The sequence below is a fragment of the Mandrillus leucophaeus genome, unplaced genomic scaffold (assembly GCF_000951045.1).
Source record: "Mandrillus leucophaeus isolate KB7577 unplaced genomic scaffold, Mleu.le_1.0 Scaffold363, whole genome shotgun sequence".
In the NCBI taxonomy this organism is placed as follows: domain Eukaryota; kingdom Metazoa; phylum Chordata; class Mammalia; order Primates; family Cercopithecidae; genus Mandrillus; species Mandrillus leucophaeus.
This window is the reverse complement of record NW_012103843.1, coordinates 1771134-1796765: the sequence shown is the minus strand read 5'-3', so window position 1 is coordinate 1796765 and position 25632 is coordinate 1771134. Positions and strand designations below refer to the sequence as shown.

Below are 25632 nucleotides of genomic sequence, written 5' to 3'. Positions count from 1 at the left end.
TTTTTTTAAAGATGAGGTTTCACTGTGTTGCCCAGGCTGGTCTCAAATGCCTGGGCTCAAGTGATCTGCCCAACTTGGCCTCCCAAAGTGCTGGGATTACAGGCATGAGCTACTGCACGCAGGCTGCACATGTTGAATTGTCCCTGCATCTTTGGGATGAAGCCCACTTGATCATAGTGAATGCTCTTTTTAATGTGTCATTGAATTTGGTTTGCTAGTATTGTGTTGTGAATTTTTGCATCTTTGTTCAATAGGGATCCTGGCCTGTAGTTTTTTTCTTTTGTTGTGTTTTTGTGTGGTGGTGGTATCAGGGAAATGCTGACCTAGTATAAAGAGTTTAAAGTGTTCCTTCCTTCTCAATTTTTTGGAAGAGTTTGAAAAAAATTGACATTAGTTCTTTTTTAAATGTTTAGTAGAATACAGACCAGGCATGATGGCTCATGCCTGTAATCCCAGCACTTTGGGAGGCCAAGGTGGGCAGATCACTTGAGGCCAGAAGTTTGAGACCAGCCTGAGCAACATGACGAAACCCCATCTGTACTAAAAATACAAAAAATTAGCCAGGCATGGTGCCGTTTGTCTGTAGTCCCAGCTACCCAGGAGGCTAAGGTTCGAGGATCAGCTGAGCCCAGGAGGCTGAGGCTGCAGTGAGCTGTGGTTGCACCACTGCACTCCAGCCTGGGTGACAGAGCAAGACCCTGGTTATAAAAAAAAAAAAAGAAATCAGCAATGAAGCCTGGGGTTTTCTCTGATGGGAGACTTTTTATTACTGTATCAATCTCATTACTCATTATTAGTGTATCCAGGCTTTCTATTTCTTTATGATTCCATCTTATTAGACTCTATATGTTCAGAATTTATTTCTTGTAAATATTTCAATTTGTTGGCTTATAGTTGTCGATAACAGTCTCATGATCCTTTGTATTTCTGTGGTATCTGTTTTAATATCTCATTTTTCATCTCTGATTTATTTTAACCTTCTCTCTTTCATCTTAGTCTAGCCAAGGTTTATTAATTTTATCTTTTAAAATAAAACAACTCATCATTTTATTGATCTTTCATATTTTTAAAAATTCTCCATTTTATTTCTGATCTGATCTTTATTATTTCTTTCTTCTACTAATTTTGGATTTAGTTTTTTCTTGCTTTCTAATTTGTTAAGATGTAACATTAGGTTACATCTTAACTTTACGTGAGATCTTTCCACTTTTTTGAAGTCGATGTTCACGGCTATTAACTTCCTGCTTAGAATGTTGTATCTCATAGGTTTGGGTATGCTGTATTTCCATTTTCATTTGTTTCAAAGAATTTTTAAAATTTCTTTTAAATTTCTTCATTGACCCGTTTGTTATTCAGTAGTGTGTCCTTTAATTTCCATGTGTTTGTAGAGTTTCCAATATTCTTTCCGGTATTGATTTCTAGTGTTATTCCATTGTGGTCAGAAAAAATACTTGATATCATTTTGATTTTTTAATTTGTTAAGACTTGTTTTGTGACCTAATATATGGTCTATCCTGGAAAATATTCTATGTGCTGTGGAAAAGAATATGTATTCTGTAGCTGGTGAATGGAATACTCCATAGATGTCTGTTATGTCCATTTGTCTAGAGTGCGGTTTAACCCGGATGTTTCTTCATTGATTTTCCGTCTGAATAACCTGTCCATTGTGGAAAGTGGGGTGCTGAAGTCTCCTACTATTATTATATTGCAGCTGATCTCTTCCTTTAAGTCTATTAATAGTTGCTTGTATATTTGGGTGCTTTAGTGTTGGGTGAATATATATTTACAATTGATATGTCCTCTTGCTGTGTTGACCCCTATATCACTATATAATGGCCTTGTCTTTTTTTTACTGTTGTTGATTTAAAGTCTATTTTATCTGACATAAGTAGAGCCACTCCTACCCTTTCTGATTTCCGTTTGAATTTCTTCTGTCCCTTTACTTTCAGTCTATGCCTGTCTTTATAGTTGCCATGAGTTTCCTGTATGCAGCATATAGTTGGGTTTCCTTTTTTTATTCAGTCACTCTATGTCTTTTAATTGGAGAATTTAATCTGTTTACATTCTAGGTTATTATTGGTAGATAAGGATTTATTACTTCCATTTTGTTATTTGTTTTCTGATTGCTTTTTAAAGCCTTTTTCCTTTTTTTTTCTCTTACCAGCTTCCTTTGTGGTTATTTTCTGTAGTAATATTTTCTGATTCTGTGCTATTTATTTTTAGTGTATCTATTATAGGTCTTTGCTTTATGGTTACTATGAGGCTTCCAAAAACCATCTTATAGTTACAAGTTATTTTAAATTGATAATTTTGATTGCCAAGAAAAGAAACAAAAACAAACTCTACAATTTAACACCATTCCCCTCCCACATTGTAACTTTATAATGTCTCCATTTATATCTTTTTATATTGCCTATCTACCCATTATTGCAGTTATGATTGTCTTTAATAGTTTTGTCTTTTAATCTTTATACTAAAGATATAAGTGATTTACACACTACAATGACAGTATTAGAGTATTCCAAATTTGCCTGTATACTCACTTTTACCATTGAGTTTTTTCCTTGTTATGCTCTTTCAGATTGCCAACATCTATTTCTGACATAAACACTCAGTAAACTAGGAACAGAAACATTCTTACCCTGATAAACAGCAACTAATAGTTTACTTAATGATTAAAGACTGAATGATTTTCCACCAAAATCGTAAGGCAAAATGCCCACTCTCACCATTTTATTCAATACTTTAGTGGAAGGTCCAGCCAGTACATTAAGGCATGAACAAGAAATAAGAGACACTCATATTGGTGTCTTTATTTAGATAACACAAATCTGTATTTATTCAGATGACATGATTGTCTCTGTAGAAAATTCAGTAAAATCTACAAGAAAAATCTACTACAACTAATAAGTGAGCTTAGCAAAGTTGTGAGTTCAAAATCACTGTGCAAAAATCAATTTTTATACATTAGCAATAAAAAATCAGAAAAATTTAAAAACTACAATTCATAATAGCATCAAAACATAAAATGTATGTGCAAATAAATGTTCAAGATACATACACTGAAAGCTATAAAACATTGCTGAGACAAGTTAAAGAGAACCTAAATAAATGGGCTATGGTGTATTCATAGATTGGAAGACTTGGTATTGTTGAGATGCCATTTCTCCCCAAATCAATGTACAATGCAACCAATTCAATGCAAACCTAATCAAAATCTCAGCAGGCTTTTTGTCAAGACAGACAAACTGATTCTAAATTTCATATGAAAATGGAAAAATCTTGACTAGCCGAAAGCCCTCTGGAAAACATTCACAAAGACTTACACTACCTGACTTCGAGATTTATCATGGAGCTACAGTAATAAGGAGAATGTGGGATGGCATCATCAAGCTAGAGACAAAATAGTGAAACATAACAGAGTCCAGAAATAACCCCAGATAGATATGTCAACTGATTTTCAACACAGGTACAGAGGGAATTCAGTGAAGAAAGAAAGGACTTCTCAATAGTGTCAGAACAACTGAATATCCACATGCAAAATTTATATTTCAATTCACACCTTGTAGCTGATGGACAAATTATCTCAGGATGAATCATTAAACAACGTACAATATCTTTATGACCTCGGATTCAGAAAAGACCTCTTAGACTACAAGAGAGTGAGAGAGAGAGAAAACCATGATCTATAAAATGAAAAATGAGTATATTGGATTTCATCCAAATTATGAACATCTCTTTGAAAAACACTGTTAAGAGAATGAAAACACAAGGTACATACTGAGAAAAAAAAAATACTTACAAGTCATTTGTCTGAAAAAAAAAAAAAAAAGACTTGTACCTAAATATATGCAGAAGTCTCAAAACTCAATAATAAGAAAACAGCTCAGTAAAAAATAGGCGAAAGATTTTAATAGACACTTTGCTAATAAAAGCAAACAAACTATATCCACATAATAAGTTCAATATCATCAGTAATTAGAGAACTTCGAATTCAAATCACAATGTGATGATAGTGTACACCTGTTAGAATAGCTAACATTAAAAAGACTGACCAGACCAAATCTCAGCAAGGATGTGGAGCAACTGGAACTCTCAGCTGCTGCTAGGAACTGAAAATGGAAAACAGGTTGTCAGTTTCTTAAAAAGTTAAATATACAACTGGGCATGGTGGCTCATGCCTGTAATCCCAGCACTTTGGGAGGCTGAGGCAGGTGGATCACGAGGTCAGAAGATCGAGACCATCCTGGCCAACATGGTGAAACCCCATCTCTACTAAAAATACAAAAATTAGCTGGGCATGGTGGCACTCATCTGTAGTCCCAGCTACTCGGGAGGTTAAGGCAGGAGAATCACTTGAACCCAGGAGGCGGAGGTTGCAGTGAGCTGAGATTACACCACTGCACTCCAGCCTGGTAACAGAGCAAGACTCTGTCTTAAAATAAAATAAAATAAAATAAAATAAAATAAATATACATCTACCACGTGGCCCAGCCATTTCACTCCTAGGTCTTTACCCAAAACAAATGAAAGCATATGTCCACACAAAACTTGTATGTGAATATTCATGGAAGACTTATCTGTAATAAGCAAAAACTGGAAATTACCTAAATGTCAATCAACAAGTGACTGAAAAACCAAATGTGGTATATGCATGAAGGAATACTACTCGGCAATAAAAAGCAATGCACCATTGATGAACACATCAACATGACTGAATGTCAAAATGCCTCTGCTAAGTGAAAGAAACCAGACAAAAAAGAACACATACTTTACAATTCAATTATAGAAAATGAAAACTAATCTCTGGTGTCAATGAGCAGATCCACGGTTACTGGGCATGATAGGAAGGGTGAAGAAGGGCAGGTGAGAGAAATCACAAAGGAGCCTGATTCAACTTTTGAGAGATGGATATGTTCATTAATTTGATTGTAGTGATGATTTCATGGGTGTATTCATATGCCAAACTTGCAACATTGTATACTTTAGATATGTGCACTTTGTTATATGCCAATAATACCTCAATAAAGCTGTTAAGAAGAAAAAGTGGTATCATATTCCAAGGAGATTTCAAATATTAGTGCCTCCACCAAAGACCTGGTGCCTGGGTGATTGATACGGTTTGGATTTGTGTCCCCACCCAAATCTCATGTCATATTGGAGGAGGGCCCTGGTGGGAGGTGACTGGATTATGGGGGCAGATATCCCCCTCCCCCTTGCTGTTCTTGCGATAGTGAGTTCTTATGAGATCTGATGATGGTTTAAAAGTGTGTGGCACTTTCTCTCTCTCTCTCTCTGTCTCTCTCTCTCTCTCTGTCTCTCTCTCTCTCTCTCTCTCTCCTGCCACCAAAGAAGGTCTTTACTGCTTCCCCTTCACCTTCCTCCATGATTGTAAGTTTCCTGAGGCCTCTCAGCCATGCATCCCATCAAGCCTGTGGAACTGTGAGTCAATTAAACCCTTTTCTTCATAAATTACCCAGTCTCAGGTAGTTCTTTATAGCAGTGTGAAAATGGACTACTGTAGTGATGATTCCTGTCACACTTTTCATTTAACTCACCTGTTTAGCAAGTGCAACAGCCACATGGGTCTTGGAGAGTAACAGTAAATTACGCAGATTTAGTGAGGTGTTGATGACAATGGCAGGTGCAATTGTACATTTACCTTTACTAGAATAAATCAGCTGGTACACAACCAGTTTGCAGTTGTCAACTTGAAAAATATTTTATTCCAGTGCATCCATAAAGAAAAATGAGAAACTGCCTTCATGTAGCAGCAACAGCAATATGCCTTTGATGAGTTGCTTCGTTGCCAAGGCCCAGGTACACCTGTTGTTCTGGCAGAATTATCAATAGCACTTCCTTTCACTTTCAAAAGTCCAGGTTTGGATTATAAATTATACAACCACCTTATTCAGGACAATGGCAAGTCTTCTGCCTTGTCCTGCAGGCCTAAGACCTCGAGAATAGTCTGAATCATACTGAGAAACTGGAGGGACCCACCTGGCAAGTTCTAATAGGAGAATCATTGCACAAATCTCTGAAGATTTGAGTGAGGTTATCCCCTCTTCTGTTGGCAAATCTCCTTTCCAAAAGCAGTTCTTGGCTTGCTATTAGGCTCCGGTAGAAACCAGTTCTTAAAAGTGTAGGTTCATGGGTGGACCTGTACAGTACACAAGCCCTGTGGCAAGTAGGCAGATCCTGTGCTGTGGCCTCACACAAAACCCAGTGATAAAAGGAGACCCTCCCAGTGAGCAAACTGTGTGGCACGATCCACTTTCTATGGAAGAAGACATGCCCTGGGGTGCTGATTCACATCAACTTGTGGGCAGTGGCTCATGAGTTGACCAGCTGGCCATGGGCTTGAAGAGAATAAGACTGGGAAATTAGTGTCAAGGGGGTTGTATTAGGCTGTTCTTGCACTGCTACAAAGAATTCCTGAGACTGGTAACTTATAAGGAAAAGAGGTTCAGTTTGCTCACGGTTTGCAGGCTGCAAAGGGATGGTACCAGCATCTGCTCAGCTCCTGGTGAGGCCTCAGGAAGCTTCCAATCATGGCAGAAGGAGAAGTGGGAGCAGGCGCATCACACGATGAAAGCAGAAGCAGGAGGGAGGGTGTGGGGGGAGGTGCCTCACACTTTCAAATGACCAGATTTCATGTGAGCTCAGAGAGAGAGCTCACTTGTCACCAAGAGGATGGCTCAAGCTGCTCATGAGGGATCTGCCCCTGTGACCCACTCACCACCCAGCAGGTCCCATACCTCCAACACTGGGTATCACGCTTCAACATGAGATATGGGTGAGGACGAGCATCCAAACTCTATCAGGGGTCAAGGTGAGAAACACGTGTGTGAACCTCTCAGAACCTATGTCCACCACAAGATGTCCACTGCAGGGAGGCGTTTAACAATTATATGGACAATCTGCTGTCCTGAGACCCCAGGTGACCCCTAACGTCTCTGACGAGCATCCAGTCCACCAATAACCTGGCACTTTTTTCAGGCTGGATCATGATTGTTTTCAGGGAAGAGGGCAGGGTTGAGGGCTTCAGCAAAAGGGTCCACAAAGGTGGATGTGTTCCACCCAGTAACTTGCTCTCCAGTGACTGAGGAGTCATCAGGGGAGCCACAGGCAGCAAAGACCCAACTGTCCAGGAAGCGTGGCTGCTGGGAGGCCGCTCTGTGCGCCGCTTCCTCCTAAGGACGAAAGCTCTGAAGTAGGCATGCCTCCAACAAACCTGGGGCTTTAAGTGTTATTTTGTGGGGGCATCCATTCTGCCTCATCTCTGCAAGGGATGGTCCGGGCCACGCTGGAAACATCTACCAGGTAGGGCCACCGAGCCCTATCTGCACAGCTCTATCATGACCACCATGCGGCCAGGGTGCACAGAGAGTACACAGGTGCACTCTATGAAATACCAGCTCTCTGGCCCTTTACAAAAAGTGTGCGGTCACCTGATCTACACCAATACAAGAGCCCGATTGGCCTAAAGCCAGTGAGGTGCCCGTGAGAAGAAAGGGGCTAACAGCAGTTCCATAACTTCCCCCCGCAGGAAGCCCTAGAGCAGTGCAGACCCTGGGCCAAGCCCATCCGCAGCTGACAAGGTTGACCAGGCAGAAAGCGGACGAGGGGCTTCCAGAGGCTCATGCAAACTGATTTCTCATCCATATACTCCTTGGAGCAGGATGTGTCTGGTCTATCTGGATTGTTTATTATCCTTTTTCAAAGCTGCAATGCGTGGACATAAGGGCCATGGTTCCTGTGTAGAATGCACATTTTCGAAGTGAGAAAATGCAGCCTCCAAGATCCGTGGGCTGCCCTGGGCCAGCCTGGGGTGCCTGTGAGCGTCCGTCGGCCACTCTGGGACTGAGCGCACTGCCTTGCATGAGGGGCTCTCAGGAAGCTACGGCCTACGCTTTGGGGCCTCTCAGATCCAGATCCAAACGCTGCTCCTCCCTTGCGGCATGACCAAGTCCTAGCAAAGCCAAATGCCAGAGTCTTGAACCGCCTGCGTCAGTGTGGCAGCCCACTCTTGGTGAAAGTGCAGCCTGCCTTCTGGAAAGTACTCACGGCAGCCCTGCAGCCTCCCCACACAACCATGACCACCATGCGACAACACCACCTTGAGCCCGTGCTGTGAGCCCCCATGGTGTTAATATTAGTGACAAGCAGTGCCATTAAAACTGAAAGTTCAGGCTCCCACTCTCCTACCCCACAGGCTTTCTCTCTCCTAAGATAAAAATATAGCAATGGATAAGCAGCATCGGACGAGAAGCAATTTTCAAAATACCTTTATTTTTTTCTCATTGGGTGGTCATTCCATCACACTGTTAACAGTGCACCTGCTGTACCATTTCATTTGGATAATTCTGCCAATCTCCACTTCTTCATGCGTTTCAGTCAGTCCTCAGTTTCTTCGGTTTCTGCTATTGTCACTGTTACTAGATTTTTAGAAAAGAAGAATTGTTTTTTCAAATGGAATGTTCAGCAGTCCCAAAAAGATTTCATCAGGGTCTTTGAACCCATCTACAAGGTGTCCGATTGGCAATGATTGACTCAAAAGCCAGTTTTGGGGATGGCCATATGCTGCCCCGTGTTTCTCCGTGCATTCCAGGGAAGAAGCATCTTTTTAAGACAGTATAACACTCTTCCTCCCACATCATCTCGCACACAGGAGGCTCCCTTAACCAGGCAAACATCTGTCCTGCAGGAAAGCCTCATTCGCACAGATGCAGCCTCGGTTAGGGGCCAGGCATTCCAGATCTGAAATGAAGCATAGGTCGCCCTCTTACCCTGCCTCCTGCTTTTCCTGATGGTCCCTGTAAAGCCAAGTCTACTTAGTAACAATGGATAAGTCCAGGCCATTCGTATTCCTGTGCAAACATCTCTGAAGATAAGGATTACCATTTGAGATGTTTCTTTCTCTAACCTGGCAGGGTGCTGATCTAGGAAAAGCAACCAGCAACTTCCCAGGGCCCTCAAAGCAGGTAAACCAACATACGAGCAACTTTCCTTCCTGGAAACCGAGGCAGGCATAGAGTGATCATCCACCTCTCCAACCACGACCACCATGCGGCCAGGGCGCCACAGAGAGTACCCACGGCAGCCCTGCAGCCTCCCCTCACAACCACAACCACCACGCGGCCAGGGTGCACAGAGTACCCACGGCAGCCCTGCAGCCTCCCCTCACAACCACGACCACCACGCGGCCAGGGTGCACAGAGTACCCACGGCAGCCCTGCAGCCTCCCCTCACAACCACGACCACCACGCGGCCAGGGCGCCACAGAGAGTACCCACGGCAGCCCTGCAGCCTCCCCTCACAACCACGACCACCATGCGGCCAGGGCGCCACAGACAGTACCCACAGCAACCTGGCAGCCTCCCTGCAGGAAGTCACCTGATCAAATGCGCAGGTTCTTCGGGACTCTCACCCGCTCCCCGGGAGCCTCCCGCACTGACACTGAGGGCCCCGCCAGACGGGGAAATGACAGAGAGGCAGCAGGGGACGGGAAGGGGGAGGACAACACTCACAGAGGGAAAACTGCAAACCTGAACCTCCAGTGTTGGGTACATTCGAATTTTGAACAAATTGCAACACTGATCGCTGAGGTTGAAGGGCCTGTGTAGATGCCGAGCCCCTTTCCAGGGAAGGTCTCCCGAGGGAACAGAACCACGCCCTCAACCTTAGGCTGAGGATCATTCCAGAAGCTTCTCACCATCATCCTTGTCTATGTCAGTCTTCATTGAGGGCCGAGCACTTGGAGGCCCAGGACTCGGAGCCTTCAGCCCTAATTTGCTGCTAGATGAGGTCACCTTCGCCTTTTTGCTGGACTTGTGTGGCAGCGCGACATCCGTAGGGACGGCCCTTTGTCTCCTGCTCTCCTGAACGACTCTAATGGGAAAAGAGTTTTATCACAGTCAGGGAAGTTACAGATGGAAAACTCTCCAGGTCCCCCCTCCTGCCTGCCAGGACATCCCTCTGAAAACATAGGTTCCTGATCATGCATACTTATTTTTTAAGGTAAGTGCTTTGATGTAATAGTTCTCATTTTTGTTTCTTTCTCTCTGTCTCTCTTTTTTATTTTTATTTTTTATTTATTTATTTGTTTGAGACAGTTTTGCTCTGTCATCCAGGCTGGAGTGCAATGGCACAAACACGACGCACTGCAGCCTCCACCTCCTGGGCTCAAGTGATCCTCCCACCTCAGCCTCCCAAAGTGCTGGGAGATTACAAGCATGAGCCACCACATCCAGCCTCATTTTAGTTTCTCGTGCAGGCTCCAAACAGATGATCGTATGAGGCAGCTAAACTCCCAAAAACAGCTCCGGGCAGGGGAAGGTGTGTGTTGCACTGCAGGCTACTGCCGGTTCATCCTCATGATTAACACACATAAGACAGCATATAGCACCACACATGGTAGGAAAATGGCTTTACTCATTCCCGGACAAAGAGACTGGAATAATCTCAGGGGCTTGTACGCACGACACAGAGTGGGCTCCTGGCAAAGGTGACTGGCCGGGGCGTGAGATGCTGGATTCCAGCCCTGTCCTGGGGACAGCCACCTGCTGCCTTGGCCCCCAAGGTCTGCATTTCCTCACCATTAAAATGAGAGGGAGTAGATTCATCTCTGAGATGTCTCCAAACCCTGACACCCTGCAATGAGGACGAAGGCCACAGGCCAAGAGGTGCAGGCAGCCTTGGCTTCAGGGGCTCTGAGACAACTGGGAGTCTGAGTTAGAGCCGCACTGCCCCATCCATCAGCCTTGGGACCCCCTCGATACTGCGTCAATCATCCCAATCTGGGGACGGGAAGAGCACTTACATCGTCAGTGGCTGTGAGGGCTGAATAGGCTGAGCAAAGCGCTTAGAGTCTCAGGTGCTCACTAAATGTGGGTTAGGATTGTCATCAAGAAGCACTCTGGAGAAGATCAGTGGGGCCCTCCCTACCTGGCCAGTTCCCATTCCCAGGCTCACAGAGAGCTGTTCTCAGTTACCCCAGCAGCACCAAGCCCAAAGGAGCCCAGTCGGGCGGGAGGCTGCGGCCAGGAGACGTGAGTCCCCTCCTCCCCACCCTCCTGATGAAGAACAAAGGGACCAACCTGTAGATGATGGTGATGACGAAGGCCCCAGCGACGATCACAATCAAGGCGGAGAACACGTGGACGTAAACTGAAAAATGGTGGGATTCGAAGTCATTTCGATCCAGGTAAATAGAAAAGGAAGAAGAAGAAGAAAAGGCAACCCTCCCAGAGTGGGGTGTGGGCCCTCCCGGCACTGCTGCCCATGGTCAGCCCTCCTCGCCCACCCTCCCCAGCGTCTCCTGGAGACAGCTCTGTGGACATCTCCAAAGGCCCTTGCAGGCAGATGAGGGCTCCCTGTGAAAGGCAGCTCCAGGTGGTGGTCAGTGCCACCCAGAAGACACCTTGTGACCGCCCTGACCCCCAGGAGGGTGTGGAGAGATGGCGCTGGCTCCTGACCCCTGGAGGGGCATGGACAGATGGCACTGGCTCCTGAGCCCTGGGGGTGCATTGAGAGATGGCACTGGCTCCTGACCCCCGGGGGTGCATTGAGAGATAGATGGTGCCGGCCCCTCTGTTCCTGCTGTGCTCCCTGGAAATGGCTCCTCAATGCCCAAGTCAATTCCTCCCCTAAACTGAATACAAAGAAAACACTTATTGGATCATAGACAAATCCCACTGGTCTTGACTGGGCTTCTTTGTATTTAAAAGAGGCCCCTGTTAGGCTGGGCACGGCGGCTCATTGTAATCCCAGCACTTTGGGAGGCCGAGACGGGCAGATCACGAGGTCAGGAGATCGAGACCATCCTGGCTAACACCATGAAACCCCATCTCTACTAAAAATACAAAAATTAGCCAGGTGTGGTGGTGGGCGCCTGTAGTCCCAGCTACTTGGGAGGCTGAGGCAGGAGAACGGCGTGAATCTGGGAGGCGGAGCTTGCAGTGAGCCGAGATGTGCCACTGCACTCCAGCCTGGGGGACAGAACGAGACTCCAAAAAAAAAAAAAAAAAAAAAAAAAAAAAAAAGAGTCTCCTGTAATCCCCAAGTTTCCTGTGCCTTCTCCAACCCACCCTCAGCAAAAGTCGAGCCTCCCCAGGTGGCCGTGAGGGGCAGCCCCACCACCCTGGGTTTCCCTGCGTGAGTGTACTCCCAGCCTCTCCAAGGCAGGGGTAACTGGGAGGAGGAACTGCTCAGTTCCCCCAGCCTCTTTCTGGGGCACTGCCCACTGCTTAGCAGGCAGGGCCCTGTCTGTGCAAGAGGCTTGCAGGGCGCAGCACTGCCCAGCACTGAGGGCTGATGTCTGGATCTCCGTTGGCTCATTGGTTCAGGACTTGGCCCCCTCAAGTCCTAATATTTGTACATGAGCATCACTCCTCTCAGAGTCCTTGGTCAAATAATATCCTCATCTACTGTTTGTTCTTCTACATTCCTTCCATCGGGTTGATGTGAGGAATTTTTTAATGAATGCAAGTAAAGTTCTTAAGTGCTTGACTAATCACATATACACAGTAATTCTTATTGTTGTTATTATTATCAATATTAGTCTTTTCTCTAATTGCTTTCTTACTCTCTCAGAGAAACTGGCTGACTTGCAAATGTCTAGTGCAGGTGACATGATTTCCCTCAATTCCCGCACCTCCCCCTCCTGCTAAACCGCTCCCAAGAGTTGTGAAGCAGTAACAACATCATCAGATGTAATTTTTCTGGATGGTGTGTGAGTTTGCCAAGGATGCTGTAAGAAAGCACCATGCAATGGGGGACTTAAAACAATAGAAATGGATCATCTCACGGTTCTGGAGGCCAGAAGTCCAAGAACAAAGCGTCTGCTGGGCCGTGTTCTTTTCAAAGGCTCCTGGGAAGGGTCCTCCCTGGCCTCTTCCTAGCATCACAGCAGTCTCTGTCCCTATTGTCACATGGCTGTCTTTCCTCTGTGTTTCTCTGTCTCTGTGTCTCTTCTCTTTACAAGGACACCAGTCATTTTGGATGGAGGGCTCACTCTACTCCATTGTGATCTCATCTTACCTAATTACACCTGCAAAGACCCTTTTTCTAAATCAGGTCACATTCACAGGTACCAGGGATCTGAACTTCAATACATGCATTGGGTGTACCCAATTCAACCCACCCCAGAAGCGAGGCCACAGGTGCAGAAAAAGCGGCCTCCGGGGCACACGAGCCAGCTTCCGATGGGATCCGTACTCCCTGGACTCATCGCAGGGCCACCAGCAATGGGTGAGGTGCCCAGGATTCTTTCCATGGGGACTGAAGTCAGAAAACTGAGAGGGGGTTGAAGCCAGCTCGTGAGGGTAACCCAGATCTTCGATTTTCCTCATACCAAGGTGACCTCGGTAAGGAACGGTGAAGTACACAATGGGCGCTCGATGAGAATTTCTCACGGAGAGGCTGGAGGAAGGGAGTGAGGCTTGGGGTTGCAAGCTGTCAGTTAACAGGCATGTGCACGTACCGAGGAGCACACTGGGAAACCACGTGTCGAAGGTTCTCCCAATCAACTGGCTTATTTCTTTAAATGAGGACTGTCCCATGGAAACTTGCTTACCTGAGGAGGGGAAACAGTGGGGCAGACTCACCTCCAAATATCCGGGGCTACCATAACCAGCTTCCAGGATGGCCTCCGGATTCTCACCTCCTGGTATTTATACCCTAGATAGATGTTCCCACACTGAACAGTGCTGATCCCTGGAGCCAAAGGAGATGCCAGAGTCTAACCCCTGAGGCCAGGTGAAGACATTGCACTTCTGCCCTGATCTCTCTTGGGCCACTGCTCTGGGAAAGACTGCAGCCCTCGTGGCGAGGAGAAGAGGCCTCCTACAACATCTGGTACCAACTTCCAGAAAAGTGAGTCATCTTCCTGTAACATCTGGTATCAACTTCCCAGCAAAGTGAGTCATCTTCCTGTAACATCTGGCATCAACTTCCCAGCAAAGTGAGTCATCTTCCTGTAACATCTGGTATCAACTTCCCAGCAAAGTGAGTCATCTTCCTGTAACATCTGGTATCAACTTCCCAGCAAAGTGAGTCATCTTCCTGTAACATCTGGTATCAACCTCCCAGCAAAGTGAGTCATCCTCCTACAACATCTGGTACCGACTTCCAGCAAAGTGAGTCATCTTCCTGTAACATCTGGTACCAACTTCCAGCAAAGTGAGTCATCTTCCTGTAACATCTGGTATCAACCTCCCAGCAAAGTGAGTCATCTTCCTGTAACATCTGGTATCAACTTCCCAGCAAAGTGAGTCATCTTCCTGTAACATCTGGTATCAACCTCCCAGCAAAGTGAGTCATCTTTCTGTAACATCTGGTATCAACTTCCCAGCAAAGTGAGTCATCCTCCTACAACATCTGGTACCAACTTCCAGCAAAGTGAGTCATCTTCCTGTAACATCTGGTACCAACTTCCAGCAAAGTGAGTCATCTTCCTGTAACATCTGGTACCAACTTCCTAGCAAAGTGAGTCATCTTCCTGTAGCATCTGGTACCAACTTCCCAGCAAAGTGAGTCATCTTCCTGTAACATCTGGTACCAACTTCCAGCAAAATGAGTCATCTGAGACAGCAAGACTTCAGGTGACTGCAGCCTCACTTGGCATCTTGACCACAATCTCACAAGACACTCAAACCCAACCATCCAGCAAAACCTCTAAGTTGCTTTAAGCCACAAAGTTTTGGGGTAATTTGTCACACAGCAATAGAGGATGGATCTGAGAGGTAGCCTAGAGATTGCCCAGAGAATCTGCACTTAAATGCTGTTCAACAAACAGAATTGATTGAATCAAAATGCACAAATAAAGTGAAAGGGTGAATTAAGAGCGTTCATGAGGCAAGAAGGTAACCCTGAAATTCCTGAACTCCAGGAAATGTTTTATTCCTTAGTATGACTTTGTGTCTTAGCTCATGGAATAAATTCAAAATTATATGAGTGAAGTCCTGTTGAAGAGACACACATATGTAGTCAGTGTTTTAGTATTCCACTGTCAGTATATCTCCCATATCTTCATATGTGCTCACGTTCTTCGTCATTGATGCCAAGCTCCTAAAGATGGAAACTCAGCCTCAATGATGTGCTCTGTACAGTGTCTGTCTAGCAACACTATTTATTACAGACCATGTCTTTGGCTTATCATGAACCACAAACTCTGGTTTATCTTTCAGAAACAGCAGCAATTGAAGAAAGGATTATTGTCTTTAAGAAACGTCTTGGTAAATGTTCCCAAAATATAGTTAAACAAAAGTTTTGAAATCATCTCAGCAAGTCCCATGAAGAAACTGAAGTCAGATACTTAGAAGAAATGACATGTTAAATAACATACCCTAAATCAAGACCGAAGAATGAAGGCAAGTCTTTCTCTTTGAATTCCCAATTCTTTCTGAAAGATCTAATGCTAATTCCCCAATTCATATTCTTAATAATACAGATTATGCCATAACACAATGTGCACTTCAAACCAGCCAATTTAAGAAGTTGGTGAAAGGTTTTCATAACATGGAATTACGTGCACAAAGAGCTCATAATACCCTGTCACTGAATACTACAACTTGCACAGTACAAAGGTTCATTCGTCATTTTGAATGAGAAAGATGTCAAAGAAATGAAAAGTAATGTGAGGGCACAGTGAGAGCCCCAAGGCGGGGCCCACTGCCCAGGCTCTTCCTACAGGCCCGAAAGAAGTCAAGAGTCAAAAAAAGCACAGCCATACAACACAGCTATTAAAGTTAGAATGATGGAAAGAACTTAATGGCTGCTTCCATGCAAAAATGATATACTCCCTTGCAAAACAGTGAGCCCTCTCCAAGTCAAAAACATTCTTGAGGGCCTGTGTTCTCTTCTGGGTTCCTTGTAACACCAGTCATGAGTCTGCTATAGGGATTAAGACTCACTTTAAAAATGGATGACAGGCATGCGGCGACTGTTCTAACTAAAGCCATGTGCGACATACATGCCAACATTTACAAACAGGCCAGCACCGGCACGGTACTGATGAAAAGGTGCTCAGAGGATGGGAGAGATGGCAAAAGCAGCAGCAGTAGCAGCTTGGACGTGCGTTCCCTTCCTAGCTGTGATCTTCCTGGAGTGATGCATTTACACCACTTTACACGGTTGGATCTCTGCTTCATTGGGATGTGAGGAAATTGGGATCATTAATTATTATATGGAGAAGACTGAAAGAATAAACTTAAATACCTTTTGGATGCTAATGTTTGCCACTTTTAGGAGACTTAAATGGTAAACTTCTCAGAAAAACTAAGTGGTGTAAGTGCCTTGGAATCTGGAGTTCTGTAAGAAGTCCAACTCTATGATGGAAATGAACTGAGTGCGACTGTGAGCATCTGCTGCTCTCTGCATATGCAATGTGAGCAGCAAGCCCCAATTTCACAAAACAAAAACAAAATGATGACAAGTGCCAGTGCAGCAAATCACGGCCAAGTGAGCACCCACTGCCATGAGCTTGGCTTCAGGAGTACTGCCACATGCCCCAGAGGATGAGCTGCTGGAATGAAGCTGTATGAGAGGCTGTTTCACACCGGAAGGCCTGGAACCCAAAAAGATCTTCTCAAGTAAGATTCTGGCTAAAGGGCATGGGTTTTACAATGAGACAGGTGAGTCAGGTGAAGGATAATGGACTCCTTCAGGAAAAAGCACTACCTGTTGTAACTCTCATTAACTGGTTATGTACAACTGGACTAGGGTTTCAGTAAAGCCCATAATTAACTTTCAAGGTGATATCAGCAAAAATGGCAAAGCAAGGACGCCCCCCCAACCCCGCCAATTTCTTCCCCCATAAAAACAATGAGAACACTGGTAAAAATCATCAGATGAAAGTTTTTCAGAAGTCTGGAAATTAACCAAAAGCTTGTGGAAATCTGTTTATTTGAGGCAAACAGCTGAATCTCAGTAAAAGAGCAAGCTTGGGCTTTTTATCTAGCCTTGTTCCCATCTCTCCTGCCCACCCTCTAGCTCCATGGTAGCTTGAAAATCAGCAGCCTGTAATCATGGTAAATCCAGCAGCCTGGCAGCCACTGCAGGGGGCAGAACAGGGTGGGAGTTCCTTCAGGGGGCAGAACAGGGTGGGAGTTCCTTCATGGGGCAGAACACGGTGGGAGTTCCTTCAAAGCCCCATTGCCAGAGAGTTGTCATGATTTGATCTGTCTGGTGCTTCCTTGGAATATCATCTTTATTTGATCTGAGCTCATTCGGTGAGAACAGCTTTTTCCCCAGGCATTTGTTATAAATAATCAGAAGCAATTGAACATCGTTTTACTGGCTAAAGTGGTGGGTAGCAGTTGGGGGAAAACAAGAGGCTAACCAACAAGCTTAACATGAAAATATGGGAAATGAGATGTGCATAGAGAGCTTTGAAATGCTCTGACACATTCCTGGGAATCTAGAGGGTCATGGACATGTCCAGTGCTGTGGGCTTTGCAAGGAAAGACCTATGGTGGCTCTGGGACCTCACCTCTGGCTGACTTAAGGATCTGCATAAGCAGGAAGTGAAGGCTAAGGCAGAGCTAGAAATATTCTGAGTTTGTTGAAGGTGTGCCTCAGCATGCACACAGAACTCCTCTGCAAAGTCGGAGAGGCTTGTGTTTCCAGGCATCTAAAAAATTTTTGTCTGGTTATTAGCTAACTAGTAGCTACTCAAGAAGAGTTTTTAGAGGTCACACACCATAAAGAATAAAGACTTTACTGATTTAGTTCAGGAAAGTCATCAAACAACCACAACAACAAACAGCAGCAACAATAAAACCTGGGGAGGTGAAAGAACCCGATTCTCAGAGGTGCTATATTATCTGACCTAAAATGTCCTATTTTCAAGAAAGAAAAATGTTAAACATACAAAGAAATGAGAAAGTATGGCCAGACACATTAAAAATGCCATTAATAGAAATCATCACTGAGGAAGCACAGATGTTGGACTTACTTGACAAAGACTGTAAATCAAATATTTTAAGCATATTCAAAGAACTAGAAGAAATCATGTCTAAAGAACTAAATAAAAGTATAAGAATAATATTTCATTGATATGATTTGGCTCTGTGACCCACTCAAATCTCATCTCGAATTGTAATCCTCACATGTCAAGGGAGGGACCTGGTCGGAGGTGGTTGACTCATGGGGGCAGTTTACTCCATGATAGTCTCATGCTAGTGAGTGAGTTCTCACGAGATCTGAAGGTTGAAAAGTGTTTGGCAGTTACCTCCCCACTACCATGCTGCCATGTAAGACATGTCTTGCTTCCCCTTTGCCTTCTGGCATGATTGTAAGTTTCCTGAGGTCTCCCCAGCCATGCAGAACTGTGAATCAATTAAACCTCTTTCCTTTATAAATTACCCAGTCTTAGGTAGTTCTTTATAGCAGTGTAAAAATGACTAATGCATTCATCAAATAGAAAATATCAATAGAAATATAGACATTATTAAGAAAAGACCAAAAGACATTATAGAGTTGAGAGTACAATAATAGAAATGAAAATTCACTGGAGATGCTCAACAGTAGATTTGGCAGGCAAAAGAATCGGTAAACTTGAAGATAGGTCAATGAGATCATCCAGTTTAAGTAACAGAAAGAAAATATAACCAAGAAAAATTAATACAGCCTAAGAGGTCTGTGGGATACCATAAAGTCTACCAAACACACGTAATGAAAGTCCAGAGGGAGAGAAGAAAGATAAAAGAACAGAAAGAATATTTGAAGAAATAATGGTAAAAACTTAAGTTTGGTTAACATTAATCTACACATCCAAGAAGCTCAGTGAACTCTGAGTAGGATAAACTCAGAGAGATCCATACTCAGACACTTGACAAACTGCAAAAGACAAAGAATCTTGAAAACAGCATGAGAGAAGTGACACATTATATACAAAGGAGGCTTAAGATTTACAGCAGTTTCTCATCAGAAACCATGCAGGCCAGAAGGCAATGAGAAAAAACATTCAAAGGGCTGTCAGGAAGCCTATCAACCAGCAATTTTATATACAGCAACTCTATGCTTCAAAAATGAAGGGTAGCCGGGCGCGGTGGCTCAAGCCTGTAATCCCAGCACTTTGGGAGGCCAAGGCGGGCGGATCACGAGGTCAGGAGATCGAGACCATCCTGGCTAACACGGTGAAACCCCGTCTCTACTAAAATACAAAAAAATTTAGCCAGGCGCGGCGGCGGGCGCCTGTAGTCCCAGCTACTCGGGAAGCTGAGGCAGGAGAATGGCGCGAACCCGGGAGGCGGAGCTTGCAGTGAGCCGAGATGGTGCCACTGCACTCCAGCCTGGGCGACAGAGTGAAGACTCCGCCTCAAAAAAAAAAAAAAAAAATGAAGGGTAAATTAAGACATTCCAGATAAACAAAGTCAGGATATTCATCACTGGCAAAACTTCTTTATAAGAAATACCAAAGGGAGTCCTTTAGGATGAAATGAAAGAAGAGTAGACAGTAAGTCAAATTCACATGAAGTAATAAAAGTCACCATTAAGGTGCTCAATAGATGCAGAAAAAGAATTTGAAAAAAAATCCAACACCCTTTCATGATAAAAACACTCAACAAAGCAGGAAGAGGAGGAAGCTTTCTCAACTTGTGTGTTTCCAAGTTGTTTCTTGCATTTACTATTAATAGATACATGGCATCTAGTAAAACCCACAGTCACCACTGTATTTAATGGTGAAACACTGAAAATTTCTCCTTAAGATCAGGAAAAAGACAAGGCTTCTGCCCTTCGTAATTCTATTCATCATTGTACTGGAGGTTTTAGTCAGAAACTAGGCAAGAAAATGAACTAAAAGGCATTCAGATTAGGAAAAAAGAAGTAAAACTATATTTTCAGATGCCATGATCTTGTATGCAAAAAATCCTAAGGAATCAACCAGAAAACTAATAGAGTAAGCAAGTTCAACAAGGTTGCCATATACAAAATCAGCATACAAAAATCAATTACATTTCTATATGCTGGCAATAGACAATCTGAAAATGAAGAAAACAATTCAATTTATTTTAACATTAAAAAGAATAAAATACTTTGGAATAAATTTAATTAAAGAAGCTCAAGATCAGTACCCTGAAAACTATAAAATATTGAAAAAAATTAAAGACTGAAATAAATAGACTACTCCTGTTCATGGACCAGAACACTTAATATCATGTTCAGATGGTAATACTTCCCAAATTACATACAGATTCAACACAACCCCAATCGAACTGCCAAAGGACCTCTTTTCTGCAGCAACTGATGAGCTAAATTTGGTATGGAAATACAAGGGACCCATAATCCCCAAAATAATCTTGAAAAAGAAGAACAAAGTTGAAGCACTCACAAATTCTGATTTCAAAATTTACTGCAAAGCTACAGTAATCAAAACTGGTACTGGCTAAGGATAGACATACAGATGAACAGAATAGAATTGAGAATCTAGAAGTAAACTCACTTTTATGGGCAACTGATTCTCAACAACGGTGTCAATTTAATGGGAAAAAAAGAATCTTCTCAACAAATGATGCTGGGACAACTGAATATCCATATGCAAAATAATGAAGTTGGAAACCTTCTTTGCACCAGATACAAAAGTTAACTCAAAAAGGATCGAAAGACCAAAATGTAAGAGTTATAAGTATAAAACTCCTAGAAGATATTACAGGTATAAATCTTTGCAGCCTTGGATTAGGCAATGGTTTCTTAGATGTGACACCAAAGCATAAGCAACAAAAGGAAAAATGGTGAAAATGGACAGAAACTCAATAAAAATAAAAGACATAAGAGAATAATAGAAAGTATTTGCAAGTCATATTTCTAATAAGAGTTTAATATCCAGAATACATAAAGAGCTTGTACAACTCCATAATAAAAAGACAACCCAATTTAAAACCGGACAAAGGACTTGAATAGACTTTTCTTCCAGAGAAGATATCCAAATAGCCCCCCCAAAAAAAAAAATGCAATGATGGTGAACATCATTATTCATTAGAATAATACGAATCAAAACCACAATGAGATACAACTTCACATCCATGACAATGGCTATAAACAAAAGGACAACAACAAGTGTTGGTGAGAATGTGGAGAAACTGGAACTCTCATATGCTGCTGATTGGCCTGGAAAATGATCTAGCCACCTTGCAAAACAGTTGGGAAGTTCCTTAAAAATTTAAGCATAGAGTTAATATATGATCCAGCAATTCCACTCCTAGAAATATACCCAAGAAAATAAAAATCATGTTTGCACAAAAACCTATATACAAATGTTCAGAGCAGCATCACTTAGAATAGCCAAAAAGTGGAAACAATCCAAGTGTCTATAAACTGATAGATGGGTCAACAAAATGTGGCACATCCATACAGTGGACAATTACTCAACAATAAAGAGAAATGAAGTACTGATAGCTGCTAAAACATGAACGAACCTTGAGAACTATGTAAGTGAAAGAACCACAAGTCACGTGGTTCCATTTATACGAAATGTCCATAATACGGAAGTCCGTAGAGAGATGAGTAGCTGCCAGGGGCCAGAGAGAGGGAAGGATGGGACGTGACTGCTGATGGGCATGAGGTTTCTTTCTGACGTGGTGCAAATGTTCTGGAGTTAATGGCGATGACCGCACCACTGTGAGTATACTAAAAGCCACTGAATTGTATACTTTAAAAGGTGAATTTTGTGGTATAGTATCTTAGTAAAAATAATAACTGAAGCAATTTCCAACTGATTTTATCTGGAGTCAGAGGAAGGTGTGGGATCCCGGGAATCCCAGAGGCTCCTGGAAGTGGAGGCTGGGACAGCAAGGGGTCTGGTCCTGAGTCTCTAAAGCCAAGATCTGCAGGAGCCGTCGTCCTCAGAAAACCTTCCCAACTATCAGTGGTATCCATTGTGACCTCTCGTTTGCCTCTGAGGAGCCAAAATTCATCTTGTTTTGATGAGGTGCCAAATCTTCACCACGAAGCAGGACAGACATCCTCCCTGGAGCAAGCCAGAATCCCGTCAGCACTTTCTTTCTTGACTGATTTTGTGCCCAGAATATCCCTTTCATCTCAGAAGAGCTGGCTTAAAGCTTTATGTCTGTGGGACTGGGCAGTCCCCATGTAATCAAACGGTCTAGCCTGAAAATGAATTTTAAAACTTTTTTCCTTTTTCTCTTGTTCCTGTAGTCTCACGATGCAGAAAGCTTACTGCGGAAAACTTTTGTTCTCCTTAGTCTTAAAATACAGCCTTGAAATGTACTTTCTTTTCAACACCACGGTCTCCCTTTCTCACCACGCACCCCCTAGCCCCATGCACATTTATCTAACTGTGCGCTGGTATTTAATTATGGGCTTACTTACAAGTTCTAGGGGCTCATCTTGAGATAGACCAAGCACAGAGACCCAGCTGCAAAATGCCAGAGATCCCCTGAAGGTTGTGAGTCTACAACCAGCCATCAAGATGACACCACCCCACGCTCCAGGTGGGCCACGGCTTGAGACAGCCACCGGAACGAGACCCTCGGATCTTGAGTAGCACCCCTCCCACATGCCTCCCATTCTAAGTTCCTCTTTTTAAGCCCCTCTCCCCAGCCTAAAGTTGGAAGCGCAAGTCAGCCACTTTCCCACTGCTAGCTTTGGAAATAAAGTCACTCTCCCTTCATTTGTTATGGGTTTTGCAAGCGGTGAGCAGCCGAACTCACACTTGGTTCCACCAGCAGGGCACTACTCAGAAATTTCCATCAGTCACTCATTCCCATCAGTCACTAACGTTTCCTGACTTTCTAAGCCCTACTAGGTACAGGGAATGAAGAGGACCTGGTGCCTGGTCTCTGAGGGCTCAGTCTAGCGGGAAATGCAGGAGAAAGAAGTAAAAGGAGGAAGAAATGGCCCTGAGCTGCACAAAGTCAGGGGCCTTTACTCACTTTGGGGTGCTGGGGGTGGAGAAAAGAGTGGCCTAGGACAGGGAGGGTTTGGAACTCATCTCCAAGGAAGCCTAAAGCCGTGAGAGATCATCGGCCACATCCAGCATCTCCATCGTCAAGGGCTGCACTGTTCCCTCCCAAGAGCACACTGTGCAGGCCGATCCCTTCTATGCTGCTGTCCGCCCCTCCCCACGCAGCACTAAGAGCCCCTTTACCCTCATTTCCAAGAGGGGCCTCCACAGGACAAGGAAGGAAACACATGAAGCTTCCTGTGGGCCTTGATGAGAGTTTGGACATGAGAAGACCTCAGCAGCGCAGAAGGCCAGCGTGCCCACAGGCGAGAATCTGCTGAGGAGGTGGGGCCCAATGCCCTTCACGCGCACGCCATCCTGGTTTCTTAACTTCCTCCCACCTCCCTTCGAACACATTTTACAACTAGCCACGGTCCTCTGAAGGGCGCGCCTCCCTCCGGAAGCCTTCATGGGGATGGGGAGTGGCAATGCCTCCAGCCCCCACACCCCACACACTGGGTGTCTGTTGTCCTCACTTCACCCCCGTGCTGCTTGAGGGGCTTGAGGGGCTACCAGCAGATCTTCATGTGTGGTCTGGCTTCTAGTCCAACGTTGAAGCCACCCACAGAGTACCCAGTCAGGGCCAAGCGTCTCTGCTGTCCTCACAGAGCCCGTGGCAGACAAGGTCCACTCCACCCTGATGGGCTCACCCCACACCTCGCCACTGGCTCGGGCCCTGCCACCACCACAAGTTTCTGCAGCACTGTTTCCTCAAATCCAGCTTCTGCAACCACCCAGAATGGCCAAATTCCTCCACAAAGGGGGTCTCCATCCGTCCCCGTCCATGCCCTGCCCAGCCCATCTGGGAATGGAACTCCTCTGGTGGCTTACTTCACATTCACAGGCCCTCCAGCTCAGACCCCACTCAGAGTCTACTGCCCCCACTAAGACGGAGCAGAAGAGTGTGGCCAGAGAACAATACAAAGGTGTTTCCAGCAAACAGAGACCCCGGGGAAGGGAGACAGGCAGGGCGGCGGTCAGCACCGTCACCAGCTCCCTCGGCTTCCGCGGTGGGGTGGCCGGGATGGCTACTCACTGGGAACTGCTTTCTCGTAGCAGACGCCTTTGTAGAAGCAGCACCCGAGCTCCTTGCATCGGTCCCTGGAGACGTTGTAGTCACAAATGTCATGCAGAGGAATGTCACACACTGCAAAAGCACAGACACACACACATGTCACCCCCAAAGACAAAGCCACCCCGCTCTCCGCTAAAGAACCTGGGAAGCGGTGTGGGGAGCAGCTGTGGGTTTGTGTTGTGGTTTTGTTATTTTCTAAATTATGCATCATGCAAATCTTTATTTGAAACTAAGATCCAGAATGAATTAAATTTCTGAGCAAAATAATGTCAAGTTAATTACACAGAATAATGCAGGGCCCTCTAACGATTAGGAGATAATACGTTTCCGTGCAGCAGCGCCAGGCACGGCGCACGACAGAGCCCACAGAAGGCGCGGGGCTCACACAATGGGTACTTGGGAGTTCGGGAGGGAACGTGTAATTATTTCACACTTAAGCATACGGGAGTTAGAATTAGCAGCATGGGCTGAGGATTATTTCAGAATTTTAAAACTTGAATCAAAAGGACAGAAAGTTTAATGCCGGTTTTGACCCAAAGGAGAGACAATGAGTGTGCGGCGCGCCCTGGGAAGCAAAGGAAGCAGGGCGGGGACCGCTCCTGGCAGACGACCCTTTCCAGCGGAGTTCAGCAGCCTCACACATGTTCAGCCCCGAGGGATGCGGCTCCCTTCATCAGCCGTGGGCCACTGAGGGACTGGGCTGGATGCTGAAGGGGGTTCCTGCAGGTGAGGGCCCAGGGTGCCCGCAGAGACCTTTGCGGGGTGCACTGCAGTACCACAAAGCCAGGCTCCGTGCCCCAGGCCAAGGCTGCACCCAAGCCACTGGGGGTCTTCCCTGGCACCTCTGTAAATTGTTCCTCCGGGACAGGGGCCGAGAGGGGAGCTGCCCGGCCTTCCTGACCCTTGAGGAACCTCATTTGTGCTCCTTGGGGTTGATTTAGTCTTTCAGGTTCTCCATCCCAAGACACCCCCATTCCAGGTTTGCAAAAGCTGCGGCTGCAGCCCTCGCCCTCTGTCAGAAGCGTCCTGGACACGGGAGCCCTGCCGAGGCGATGCCCCACCTGCCAAGGTAGAGTGCACGGGGCAGGCCAAAGTCACTGGCTGCTGCCACCCTCTCCTCCCTCAGTTGCATGGGGTGGCTGCGTGTGGTTTGTGCTGACCTCCCACGTAGGGAGCAGTCGGGGGAGGCCGGGAGAGGCCCCACAGCAGCAGGCAGGTCCTACAGAGCCAGGCTCAGAGGGGCCTGCGATGGGTGACTGGTCTCGGGCTGTGGCTGGACAGATGGTCCCCCACGCTCTCTGCAGCAGCCCATGTGTCTACAGCGGGTGACTAGGAGGCCTTTGCTCCCAGGGCGTCCAGGTGCCATGGCCTTTTTCCTGGGGTGCAATTCCAGGATGGACACAGTGCCAGAACCTCACAGACACCACCCACCGGCAGCTCCCGGAGAATTCAGAGTCCACCACTGCCTCCGCTTTCTGACGCGGATGATGACAGCAACGGCACAGCAAACACCCGCCAGCGCCAGGCTCGCGCTGCCCACAGTCTCCTCCACCCCACCAGACACCCGCCAGCGCCAGGCTCGCGCTGCCCA

At 45.3% G+C, this 25632-nt stretch overlaps 1 protein-coding gene across 1 annotated transcript in view; it reads right to left on the bottom strand.

The window, feature by feature from the left end:
• Positions 1-8273: 8273 nt before the first annotated feature.
• The window catches only part of TEX29 (testis expressed 29), a 20926-nt gene continuing 3567 nt past the window's right edge, over positions 8274-25632 (bottom strand). Inside the window, exons 4-8 of the mRNA XM_011989801.1 lie at positions 25473-25625; positions 24003-24182; positions 11100-11169; positions 9716-9891; positions 8274-8438 (exon numbers count right to left, since the gene is read on the bottom strand). Of these exons, the coding sequence (XP_011845191.1) occupies positions 8398-8438; positions 9716-9891; positions 11100-11169; positions 24003-24182; positions 25473-25625 (620 nt within the window). The 3' untranslated portion in view covers positions 8274-8397. The remainder of the gene's footprint in view (positions 8439-9715; positions 9892-11099; positions 11170-24002; positions 24183-25472; positions 25626-25632) is intronic.